The following is a 13,030-nucleotide window of genomic DNA, read 5'->3' on the forward strand; positions in this document are numbered from 1 at the left end:
TTATAAGTAGTTATAAGTGTCTAATATACCAAAATAAATGTGTTAATTATGCTATTATTAAGCTTATATAGTCTTATTTATGTTAATAAGTACGTCATTAAAATTGATAAGCATTGTTTGCATGTTTCTAGTAAGTAATTATAATTGTCTTATAGGATAATAATAAATGTGTCAACTTTGCTATTATAAACCCTTAAATAGTCGTATTAACTTTAATAAGCATCTTCTAGCATCATCTACTGTCTTATAAGTGGCTTTTTAACTATTTAATTCACAATTTTGACAAGGACCTTAATATAAAGCATTACTGATTACTTTTCTCTAAAAGTGGCCAAACAACAGCCTGTTTTAAACAAGCAGAGACACAACCAGATTTCAGGGAAGTATTAATAATAGAGACCAGGCTTAGACCAATGGGTCCTTTTAGTACTATTTTGAAAAAGGATGTAGGAAAATATCTACAGGGCTTGAGGAGGGCTTCATACTGCTCACCAGATCAGTGAGGTGCTGCAGTGAGACGAGATCAAAACAGTCCAAAACTGACATTTCAAATCTTCTCCAGAAAGAAGGAGAGAATGTTATTGAACTTATTTGTGTTTACTGGAGGAGATTAGGCTTGCAAAATAAGATGACTTTGCATCCTTAACCATTTTGTTGAATTCAATTCATTCAACCTTTATTTAAATCTAAACAAAAGTAATCTAAAATAAATAAAAATCATTGAGGGCAAGCCCTCATTTTCAATGATGTGGAGAGCACAAATAACAAAAACAGAATAGGTGCAAAAATGTGATAATTAACAGAAACAACGAACATAATCACAGAGCAAGTAAACCGAATAGTTACATAAAAATGATAACAGATAAGAAGCAATATGACAGAATACAAATAAAACTGAAAAAGGGCTGAAACTGATAAGAAACTGCAAGCAAACGAACATTACAAAACACAAATAAAACAGAGGTGCATAAAAGATAAATGACAGACAACCATACAGGACAGCACATAGTTAGCAAGTGCATTCAAATGCAGAGTAGTTGTGAAATCAAAGTCTTAAACTGACCTATAGGTATAACTGTATCAAGTTTAAATGTACATTGTAAAATGTTCAAAGTGTATGGAGCACTGAAAGCAGTGCAATTTAGTGTTTACCGGGGAACTTCGAGCATTATACAATCACTGGAGCCTGCTGAACATACATTGAACAGCGTGTGGAGCCATAGGCACGTCTATAGATAACATCACCATAATCCAGGACAGGTAAAAAGACAGCTTCAATGATCCATTTCCTATAGAACATGGGGAAAGTAGTTCTGTTTCAGTATAAATAACCATTTTTTTTGTCTTAGCTTGCTAACAAGTATGTTCATATGAAATTTAAATGTGTACCCAAATATTTTTTATTCAGAAACCCTTTCAATACTGTGTCCTGTTATAGTGGTAACATGCAGACCAATGTCTGCAATATCTGTCTCTTGAGAATACCATGAATTTGGTTTTGTTTGCATTGAGGACTAATTTCAGGTAAAAAAGAGAATCTTGCAGTTTGTCAAAAGCTTGCTGGATAATTTTAATGGCTTTAAGTGCAGTTTTAGCACAGTGGTACAGGACTGTATCATCAGCATATAGATGTGCGCTACAATTTGTTATAGAGGATGTTATATTGTTAATATAGATTGTGAATAAGACAGGACCCAGTATTTGGGTGGTTCATCTTAAGCTGACCCACCCAAGCAGGTTGAACTGATAGAAAATGATAATACAAGGTAAACAATTGGGATCCTCTATATGTCAATAAATGAAACTGATGCAGTGTTCCTCAAAAATATTTATTTTAAATTGTAAAAAGAAGGTTCTTAAACATTGAGCATATATTTATATATATGTACAAACCCAAAACTATAATAAATAAATAATTAAAGTTGGACAGAAAATAAATTAGGCTATTACTTAGAATAAAAACACAATGAGCCAGCATCCATATTAATATGCAAACAATAAAAACTAAAAACTGACAAGAATAATACTACTGTTGAGGTAGTAAGGAACCTTTCACATGTAACACAAGCACAACAAACCAGCATATATTTTAAAGTGCAACAATGAAAACAAACCAACAATTAAAAGAATACTTATGTTGTAGTTTTAAAGGAACCATACAGAACTATATAACATGATCACACCACTTTATACAGATCATTATCTGTATCATCAGAGACTTATGTTTTAATCTGATCTACCCTAAGCCCCTCCTCAAAACTTCTGCTTCCTGGCTTTTGTAGAAGCAAAGTCATCAATTATGTCATCATATGAGAGCTGCTTGCCAATCTCATAATTGATGCTGACTATGCCAAGACCAGTGAGGCGATCCTGTCCCATGGATGACCTTAGGTAGGTATTGATGAGCTTCAGCTTTGAGAAGCTCCTCTCTGCTGAGGCCACAGTCACAGGAAGAGTGCAGGCGATTCGCAGGGCAATCCACAGATAGGGATACAGTTCCTTCAAATGTTTTTTGTGGATGAAAGAGAGAGACTGTAGTGCAGTCATGTCATCAGATGGCAAGCTCGGCAAGTTGCATATTTCCACAGCCAGCTCCTTTCCATCAATGGCACTCATCTCCAGTGCTTAATGTGCTACAGAGGTTGTCACACTTGTTGCACAATTCCACAGCATCCAGTTTTTTTAAATTGAGCAGCACTCCAAATCTGGCTCTCACTTCACCCAGTGTTTCAAACCTATCCTTTAGATATTCAATGGCTGTGTCAACAACCACATTAAAGAATGCAGTTTCCAGCTTCTTCATGGCATCTGCAATAGGATCGTCTGGGGCTTCATAGGCAAAGTGTTTTTTTGTGCTTCTTAGTCTCTTCTCTTTCAGCACAGCCTCCACATTCATTTCCTCACACGTCTTTAGCAGAGGCCTGAGCTGAAGCAAAGCCAGTCTCTCTGTAACTGCTCAGTGATTTTTGTGCCTTTGTGAGGAGGTCAACTGCCACATCAAGCTGCATTGTGGCAGACTGCAGGAGCTTGCTAACATGGTTCACATGGTTTAGAATGTCATACCATACCACTGTGCAAATGAGGAAGCGGACCCAACCTCTTCTGCCAAAATTTGGGCTTCGACCTTGGTCAGAGGATCTGTCACTTTGTCCCTGACCTCCAACAACACCTCCCTTATGTTAGAGGCCTGGTACTGCATAGCCTCTATGCTGTTGATACGGCTCTCCCACCGTGTGTAACTCCAAGACTTTAGTGCAACAGTCACATGTTCCTTTAGGGTTGCCCATCTTTGTGGGGCTGCTGAGAAATGGGTGTACAGTTTCTGTACAATGCCAAAGTAATTGATGGCATCTGTCGATGCTTTTGCTGCATCAGCCACCACCAAGTTTAGTGAATGTGCCCCACATGGAAAGAGGATTCTTCTCAAGCAGCCTGGCTTGAACTCCTCTGTTCCTCCCCTTCATGTTGGCACCATTATCATATGACTGTCCTCTGCAATCATCAAATGGAATATTAAGCTCCCTGAGCTTGTTCAAAATCAAAGTTGACAAACCAAGACCTGTTGTTTCAGAAGCCACAAGAAATCCTAGAAAGCGTTCCTTGATTTCCGGTGTTTCGTCCATTTTGACAGTCCTTATGACGACTGATATCTGCTCTTCCTGGCTCACGTCAGGAGTACAATCCAAAATGATTGAATAATATTTGGACTGTTTAATCTCAGTCACCATCATGTCCAACATTTTCCCATTGATTGAAGCAATCAGTTCATTTTGGATAACATTTCCAAGATAACTGGAATGACTGAACTGACCACTCTCCATGTGCTGCTTCATGACAGGATCATATTCAGCAAGAAGCTCCAACTCTTTTAAGAAATTTCCATTATTTTGCTGGTGTAATGTGCTTGTCGAACCTCTCAATGCAAGATTTCTCTCAGCTAGAGATTGTATGATGGAGATTAAGCGAGTCAGGACATCACTCCAGCGCCTCTTCTCAGCCTCTAAAAGTGTCCTTTCAGCTTGGTCTGTGCTCCTTCCTGTCTGTAGACGCAGTTCAAAATCTTTCCAGGTTGCCATGTGTGTCGTATGCTCTGGACTGCTTTTGTGACTCAGAAGTATTCCTATATTTGTGCAGTTTGACAGTCCCTCTATCATTACTTTGTATTCTTTCTTTGAGAATAACTTGCAGCAAAAGCAGTACAGGGCATAATTTTTTTTTTGGAGTAGCCAAGTCAGGTCCGCTTTATCTTTTCTCCATTAATTAATGTTCTGTAGAAATAATGATGATGCAACCTTCTACCATCTTCTCACTTGGGAAATGTGAAATTTGGGCTTACTTGAAATGGTCCTCTACCTACTAAATCTGCCCTGGATGAATCTGAGAGAACTGATGGCCAGTCAGCTGGATCAATTGGTTGAAAACCAAACCAAAAACTGGCAGCTGATCTTGCAAGCCTGCAGGAGTAGAAGATGGCCGTGCTGCTTCCTGGTCCGGTGGTGGTGAAGATGGCTGTGCTGCTTGCTGGTCAGGTGGTGCTGAAGGCGGCCATGCTGCTTCCTGGTCCTGCAAAGACAAAACTCCTTAGGTTACCAAGCAAAATAGATCCTAAGCAAATATTAATACTATATAATTGAGTTATGTTGCACTTATGCAGAAATTCATAATCTGTTTTTATATTAAACATATATGCAATATACAATACAGTGTCCCTTTTTAAGCATTAATTTCAAAGTTGTCACTTTTAAGCAGTTTGACACATTGTACTTATTAGAGTAATAACAGAAAGATAAATGGCTGGTGAGCACTATATGATATTTAATAATTTTGTGTATATTTCGCAGGGTATTACAAAGTGGACTACTTGTGCCTAACTGATGATATGGTCTTAACCTATATTCTGTGGGAAGAACTAACGGTCATATAAAGTATAGTTTACTTTAAGTTTTCTTTCGAATAAAACAAAGTTATCCATCAAAAACATAACTAAACTGTAGTAATGTAGGCAAATTTGTTCAAATTATGTTGTCACAATAAATATTCTAATAAATGTTGTAAAGAAAGACTGCAACTAACTCAGTAGAGTTAACAATAATCCACTCAGAGCAATAATCCATTGTCACAATAGTCCATAATAATCCACAATAGGCCTAATATGCATGAGTGTTTTTTAGCACACTTCACATTAGAGACCTATAAACTGGGGACACACTAAAATTGATAAATTAATCATAAAAATAATCCTAAAGTAATGTTACGTGGCAAATATTTAACAGCATAGGAGGTCTATGATGGACAAGCAGCTCCCCCTGGACGAGGATATAGCAGACATAACAGACATTTGCGTAACAACACACCCTCTCTCCCAAATGTAATGCCAACGAGTGGGCCTGCTATAATTCACCAAAATGGGTGTCACTTCAGTCAATCAGTCCCATGGCATTCACATGTAACATATCAATTTGAAGCTAGCTAAAAACACACTTAAGCTAGTTTAAAATTCGGCATGAAAGCTACCCCCTCCACCCCACATCATGAAAGCCGGTACCGGCTCAACTCAACTTGCCTCACCTCAGGTTCCTCCTTTGTCAGCATTTTAGACCTCAAGACAATCATTGAGTTGGAAGCCTGTACTATAATGTGAATTACAAGGTTAAATGTGATCTTTATACAATACCTTTGAATGAACTCCAGCATCGACGATCGAGCGGCAGGATACTCAAGGTTGAAGATGTAATAGCTGCTGAAGAAAGCAGCTACTCCGTGTAAAAACAAAGGGTGTGGGCCCATCATGGATATAAGCCATCCAGAGGGCTTCATCATGTTACCTGAAATGAACAGATACAACATTGTGTTATGAGCACTTTGAGATCTGCTTCAGATACAAAGGGCTATACAAATGTAATTCTTATTATAATTATTATTATCATTTATTGTGGTCATGTAGATTTCTAGAATCAAAACAAAATACTGAGTTAGAAATGTCGATACTAGATCAAAGTAACATTACCTTGAATGATCAAGCAGGGGGTGCTGGGGAGTTCTGCAGTATTAATGTCCACAGCAGTGGCACATGGCTGTAACATAGTAACACACAATAGCATGGATTTAACATTAAAGGATAAATATCATTCATTGGTCAGAGGTAGTAAAACATACAAGGTAATAAATGGCGTCTAATGTAATCACTCATTTTGCATTTTAAATATTTGAATAAAAAATCTTACATCAACTTCAAGCATCAAATTCTCCTTTGGCTCTTTGAAGTACGACATTAGGAGCAGCAGGATGCAGACAGCTTTGTCGGAGTCTGGATCATAGCAGGACAGAACATCGCAGATCTTGGGGTTGTCCAGTGTTGCACAGTTATCCAGGATGGTCTGTCCTCTTCGACTAATTGCCTCCTGTAGTTTTTGAAGGACATCGACGTCCGTCAGGAGGCCAAAGTGTGAGAATAGGCATTTCTGAGAGCAGAGAAACGGCCACTCCAGTTTGATCTCGGACATCACTGCGGCAGGCACTTTGTTAAGGTATTTCCGCAGGATGACGTATGTCTTTTTCATCATTAGTTCTGCTCTCTCTGCCCAACTCATTCCTTCCTCTGTGTATACAGACATACAAATGTATTGTTAGTACCCAAGTAACAATTTGGTCTAGTAGCCACCCCACACACACAGTGTTCAGATCTTGGCCAATTACTAAAGTCACCCAAATTTGCATTAAACAAAACTACCCAAAAAGACAGTAGATTGCATGCCTGAGTAGATGTTCAGCAGATCCCTCTTCATATTCTCCAACGTTGCCTCAGTCTCCCCCTCTGGCAAATCTGCTGGGCCCCACCTCACACACCTAGGAGTGGGCATCACAGGGTAACAATACTATTGGGGGCTGTTATAGCTCAGAAGTTGGAGCAGGTCATCTCATGACTGAAGGGTCAGCAGTTTGATTCCCGGTTGTGACTGTCTAAATAGACCCATCCCACAGAAGGCATGTTGCAGTGTCATAGTGTTTTAAGCACAGGTGTATTTTATCAAATTAATTAAGGTCAAGGTATTAAGTGTGTCACAGCCATGCCAGAGAGCCACTATGCACAATATCAGCACCCTGGCTCAGCTAAATCCTAAATGGAACAAGGCCATAATCACAGTTAATTACACCTGTGTTTACTGTTTACTTGGGGCAGTGCTTGGAGGGCTGGGCAACAGCTGATTTGGAGGCTGGAATGTTGTGTTTGGAGGACTTGGAGCTGTGGAACTTGGAGCACTTAGATCAGGAGCAGAGACCAACTCCATATTAAGAGTCCTAGAAGGCACAAAAACAATTTATTAATTAAGATAGGGCAAGATGTAGGGCTATGGGTCAATAGACTACGTGCTTAACCGTAGTCCTGCTCCAGTACTTCCTGGAGGAAGCTCACACATTGGTTTCCTGTCAGCACTATTGGATGAAGTAATTAGAAGCTATTCACGCGAGTGCCATTTGTTCAAATGTGACATAATGGGTTGGGAGAACGCATAAGTGTCCATTGACTCATGTTAAAAGATCGCTCTGATAATGCCAAACGATAGTTAAAATAGCAGGCCAATACACTATTGGAATTACAAACTCATCATGATTGAGTTTGATTGTTTTTCACTGCTACTGTTATTTAGTTTGGAAATGCATGGAAGTAATAAGCATCAGCTGCATTCACTTCCATGTATTTCCAGATGTGAAAACAACAGCAGTGAAAAACAGCCCAGTTATGATGAGTTTGTAATTCCAATTATTATTTATTATTATTATTTATTATTCCTGTTATGCACTTCCCCAACCCATTACGTCACACTGAACAACACAACACACGCGTGAATAAGGTCTATAAGCTGTGCTGCACACCTGAGATTAATCACTTCATCCAATAGTATTTGAAAGGTGACCAATGTGTGAGCTTGGGACTACAGTTATGCAAAGTCTATTGTCTACCAGTTGTGCCAATGTCCTAAGGCCCTAGTTCAGTGACATGAAAGACTGAAAAGTGTAATGGGTGAAAAGATGAATTTACCGTCCTTGATGCCCTTCATTAACTTACAACTTTGGATAGGTTTGAGGTATTTCACCAGATCCCTCTCCTCCATCAAGGCCAGATCGTCAATAGACTCGACCCCAAGCTCATCCAGCATGGTGGTAAGAAGGTCATCAGGGAGACCAGGCAAGTATGACCACACTGCTTCCATGACCTAGTCTCATTAAGTAGTGAATCGTGAAACACTGTAATTTCTCATTTTTGCCATCCCTACTATGCTGCCCTCCGTATATGTGTTGTGATACACTTTGGCAGTTAGACAAACTCCTTCCTGACATCACGACTCTGAAGACAGTTGTCCGTTGTCCACAGGTTTATTGATGTAAGAAAGAGTAAAACTAAAACACACAAAGAGCATAATGAACACATAAAGTTGCTTCTTTTTTATACTTACACACACAACACCATGTAAATATACTCATTCTTAAATGAACTAAAATGCTTGTTTTTAACTGCTATTTTTAATGTATTTATTACTTATTTATCTGTAAACCATTGTATTTTAACGCATAATCAACTATTTATTGACATCTATTTGCATTTATTCCCTTACATGAATTTTAACAACAGTCATGGCGGAGTAATCATGATGACTCGATCGACTTCCTGCATAAACTTATCAAACTAAACATTATCACAAAATAACCATCTGCGATCATTAATAACATTAAACCAAATCAATACATACCAACGATGCCATCAAAAAGCATAAAAAGCAGGAAGCAGGAGGGAAAATTAGCCAAAGCAGTGTCTCTGAAGCATGCTTGTGTTCATTTCCTGGTTATAAGCAAGGAAGTGAGTCACCTGACCTATTCACATGTACTTCCTATTTTCAAAATAAAACCTACAAAATAAAAGTGTATTGATTGTAGCAAAACACTCCCCGCCTGGCGTGGATACATGCCACTCAATAAAGCCTTACATAGTTAAATTCACTGGGCCTCAGGCAGGAAAAGAAGCACTATCTCAGAAACAGGCCTAAGAAAGAGTTTAGCCACTCCTGTACGTGTGACCTTGACCTCGACCTTTCGCACCTTCCCGTCCTCGCTGGGGAAGGTCTGCGTTACCAGTCCAAGAGACCATTCATTTCTTGGTATTTGGCTGTCCTTGAGGAGAACGATACTTCCTGGATTGATGTTCGGGTGAGTAGACTGCCACTTCTTGCGTGCCTGTAATGTTGGGAGGAATTGCTTTCGCCACCTGTCCCAGAAGGTGTTGGACAAGTGCTGGACCTGCCGCCACTGATGCTTGTAGAGGTCTGAAACTCCAAAATCTCCACTAGGGGCAGAGAGGACATTCACCTTTTGAGTGAGAAGAGCAGCTGGGGTGAGTATAAATGAGTCTTTGGAGTCAGTTGTCACTGGAACCAGGGGCCTGCCATTTATAATGGCTGCTACTTCTGCCATGAAGGTCACCAGCACCTCATGGGTTAGTTTGTCCTTCAGCTGAAGAAACATAGAGTCTAAGATTCTCCTTGCAAGACCAATCATCCTTTCCCATGTGCCGCCAAAATGGGAAGCGTGTGGAGGGTTAAAGGTCCAAGAACAACCTTGACCTGACAGGTAAGTCTTCACGTTGATGTCATCAATGTTCGAGGGTATCTTCAACTCCTTACAGGCACCAACAAAGTTGGTGCCACGGTCTGAGCGGATGTGTTTGACTGGACCGCGCACAGCCAGAAAGCGCCTTAGTGCATTGATGAAGCTGGATGTGTCAAGGGATTCTATGACTTCAATATGAACCGCTCTTAGACTCATACACGTGAAAATCACGGCCCAACGCTTACTATGTGCATGACCTCCTCTTGTTCTACGTGAAGTGACGCTCCAAGGGCCGAACACATCGAGCCCGACATTTGTAAAGGGAGGCTCTGTCGAAAGGCGGTCCGCAGGCAGATTGGCCATCTTTTGGATTGTAAGTGGGGCTCTAAGCCTTCTGCAGGTTATACACTGGTAGATGATGCTGCTCACTTTTCTCTTGCCACCTATTATCCAAAAGCCAGCTGAACGGACAGCTCCTTCTGTAAAGAGACGGCCTTGATGATGGATGTGTTCGTGGTGATGCATGATGAGTAAGGCTGCAACCTGATGTTTGCCAGGAATAATCACTGGAGTCTTTTCACTCTGATCCAGGTTTGCATTGTGGAGACGACCTCCGACTCTCAGAAGGCCGTGTGCATCAATGAAAGGATCCAGATTTCTAAGGGGGCTACTTTTGGGAATCTGTTCATGTTTTTGGATACATTTGATCTCTTGACTGTAGATTTCCTCCTGTACAGCTCGAATGATGGTGTGAGACGCTTGATCAGACTCCTCGACTGTGTGTCCTGTTTTGCAGTAGTGCCAGCCCTTACATGTGCCCTTCTTCGAGGTTGTGTTGAAACAACGAGCTATGTGAATGAGGCGAGTAATGGCCCTAGTTAGAGACTTCCAGAATGAGAACTTTGAGAAACGATGTGAACCAAGCTGCTTGGACGTTGTCGTAGTACTCAAAGTGGACACTAGAGGGCGAATGTCTAGGTCTGAACTTGGATCTACAAGTTCGTAGGTGCTTTCCAAGGCACATGTCTCTGGTTTGTATAGAGATTTGGGTCCACTCAGCCAGTTTGTGTCCTTCAATTGGCCTGCGGCGACAGAACGTGTAGCGTGGTCCGCAGGGTTCTGTTCTGTTGACACGTAGCGCCACTGATCTGGGCGAGATGACCTTCGGATACGTAATACCCGGTTACTTACATAAACATAAAAGCGCCTGGTTTCATTAAAAATGTAGCCCAGGACTACTTTGCTGTCTGAGTGGAAGGTTGTAGCATCGAGCTGAAGGTCCAGTTCTGCAGAAATTAAGTCTGCTAACTCCACTGCAAGAACCGCCGCACAAAGTTCCAGTCTTGGAATTGTTTGCTCAGGACGGGGGGTGAGCTTGGCTTTGCCCATTACAAATCCCACCTGGTTATTTCCAGTAGAGTCAGTTACTTTTAGATATGCCACAGCGGCGATAGCTTTCGTTGATGCGTCAGAAAAGACACACAACTCCCTTCTGACGGCTGCTGAGGGTGAAGCTGTGGTGTAGGCTCTGGGAATCAAAAGTTGGGACAGTTCTTCCAAAGAAGCTCTCCAAGCTGTCCATGCCTCCTCCATTTCTCGTGGCAAAGGCGAGTCCCAGTCACTGTTCTCAACACTGAGTTCTTTCAGAATGGCCTTTCCTTGAATTGTGACTGGAGATACAAACCCTAAAGGATCGTAGAGGCTATTGATTGTGGACAAGACACCCCGTCGAGTGTAGGGTTTCACCTCAACAGAGACGCTGAATTGGAAGCAGTCGGTCTGGAGGTCCCAATTGACTCCAAGGCTGCGCTGCATTGGCAGCACATCTGCATCGAGGTCCAGGTCTTTGAGGTCTTTTGCACGATCTGCGACTGGAAAGGCCTCCATGACCTCCTTGTTGTTTGCTGCGATTTTGTGCAGCCTTAGGTTTGATTTGGAGAGAACCTCCTGCGTCTTTTTTAGCAGGTTGACTGCAGCTTTGACTGTAGGCAGGGACTTCAACCCATCGTCTACATAGAAGTCCCGCAACACAAAACGTTGAACTTCAGGATCGATGGGGAGCTCGCTGACCCGAACAGACTGATGCAGGCCATGAATAGCCACTGCGGGCGACGGGCTATTTCCAAAGACGTGGACCGTCATTCGATACTCCACAATGTCTTTGGAGAGGTCGTTGTCTTGGAACCATAGAAAACGTAGGAAGTTCCTATCATCTTCTCTTACTGAAAAACAATAGAACATCTGTTCTATGTCCGCTGTAAAGGCGATCGCTTCCTTTCTAAAGCGCATCAGTACACCGAGCAGTGTGTTGTTCAGATCAGGCCCAGTCAACAGCACGTCGTTGAGTGACACACCGTTGAACTGGGCACTGGAATCGAAGACCACTCGAATTTGCTTTGGTTTTCTTGGATGGTACACACCAAATATTGGTAAGTACCACCGCTCTTCTTCCTCCCCGAGAGGAGGGGCTAACTCGGCATGACCGTTCTTGAACATCTTGTCCATGAAAACGAGAAAGTGATCTCTCATTTCAGGCTTCCTTTCAAAGTTGCGCTTGAGCGACTTGAGACGGTTCAATGCCTGTGGCCTGTTATTGGGGAGCTGTGGACGCGGGCATTTAAAAGGTAACGGAGCTACCCAACTGTTGTTTACATCTTTTGTTAGTCCTTCCTTCATTATTTTCATGAACGAAATGTCCTGAATAGATGGAGCCATGTTGTTGTCATCTTTGGACTGCTTGAAGATGTCATGTCCTAGGCTGTCGACATCACAGTTTGATATCTCCTCAGCACGTGTTTGGAGGTAGTTTGGGATCTGGGTTTCACTGTATTTTTCCTTTACATGGAACATGTTAGGACATGGGTCAAAGAGAGTAGGGCGTCCCCGTTCCGTGGTGTTTGTGAAGAAGGCGCTGACTGTCAGCGGTTTGTGAACTTTCCCTAAACACACATCACCCACGATGACCCATCCCAGATCCAACTTCTGAGCATAAGGGAGGTTGTGTGGGCCATTCACCTGTTTGCGGACCTTATGCACTCTTATAATATCTCGACCTAAGAGAAGCATAATTTGGGCCTGTGGGTCGATATCTGGAACGAGATGTGCAACTGATTTTAAATGTACATGATGAAGAGCCGCATTGGGAGTTGGAATCTCATCTCTGTCATTTGGAATGTCATCACATTCTATGAGGCTGGGTAGAGGGATGGTGACTGATCCGTCCAGCGATTCCACGATATAGCCACTAGCCCTTCTTCCTGATGCTTCCTTTACTCCAGCACAAGTTTTTAATGAGTAAGGAGCACTTGGACTTTGATCATTGAAGATTTTGAAGAACTGCGAACGAACTAGTGATCTGTTGCTCTGTTCATCCAAAACCACATACATCTTCGCTGCTTTGTCAGCGTGGCCGGCTGGATAAACTTTC

At 41.7% G+C, this 13,030-nt stretch overlaps 1 protein-coding gene across 1 annotated transcript; it reads right to left on the reverse strand.

Annotated features, from left to right (window-relative positions):
• Positions 1–4,318: 4,318 nt before the first annotated feature.
• Positions 4,319–8,213, reverse strand: LOC311259413 (uncharacterized protein; the record flags this gene model as incomplete). Its single annotated transcript, XM_084356555.1, has 7 exons — positions 4,319–4,563; positions 5,675–5,825; positions 6,008–6,074; positions 6,225–6,598; positions 6,755–6,846; positions 7,172–7,260; positions 8,097–8,213. The coding sequence occupies 7 exons, from the start codon at positions 8,211–8,213 to the stop codon at positions 4,407–4,409; spliced, it is 1,047 nt and encodes a 348-aa protein (XP_084212681.1). The 3' UTR covers positions 4,319–4,406.
• Positions 8,214–13,030: the final 4,817 nt, after the last annotated feature.

The sequence above is a fragment of the Pagrus pagrus genome (genome assembly GCF_965226575.1).
Source record: "Pagrus pagrus genome assembly, chromosome: 7".
Taxonomy (NCBI): Eukaryota; Metazoa; Chordata; class Actinopteri; order Spariformes; family Sparidae; genus Pagrus; species Pagrus pagrus.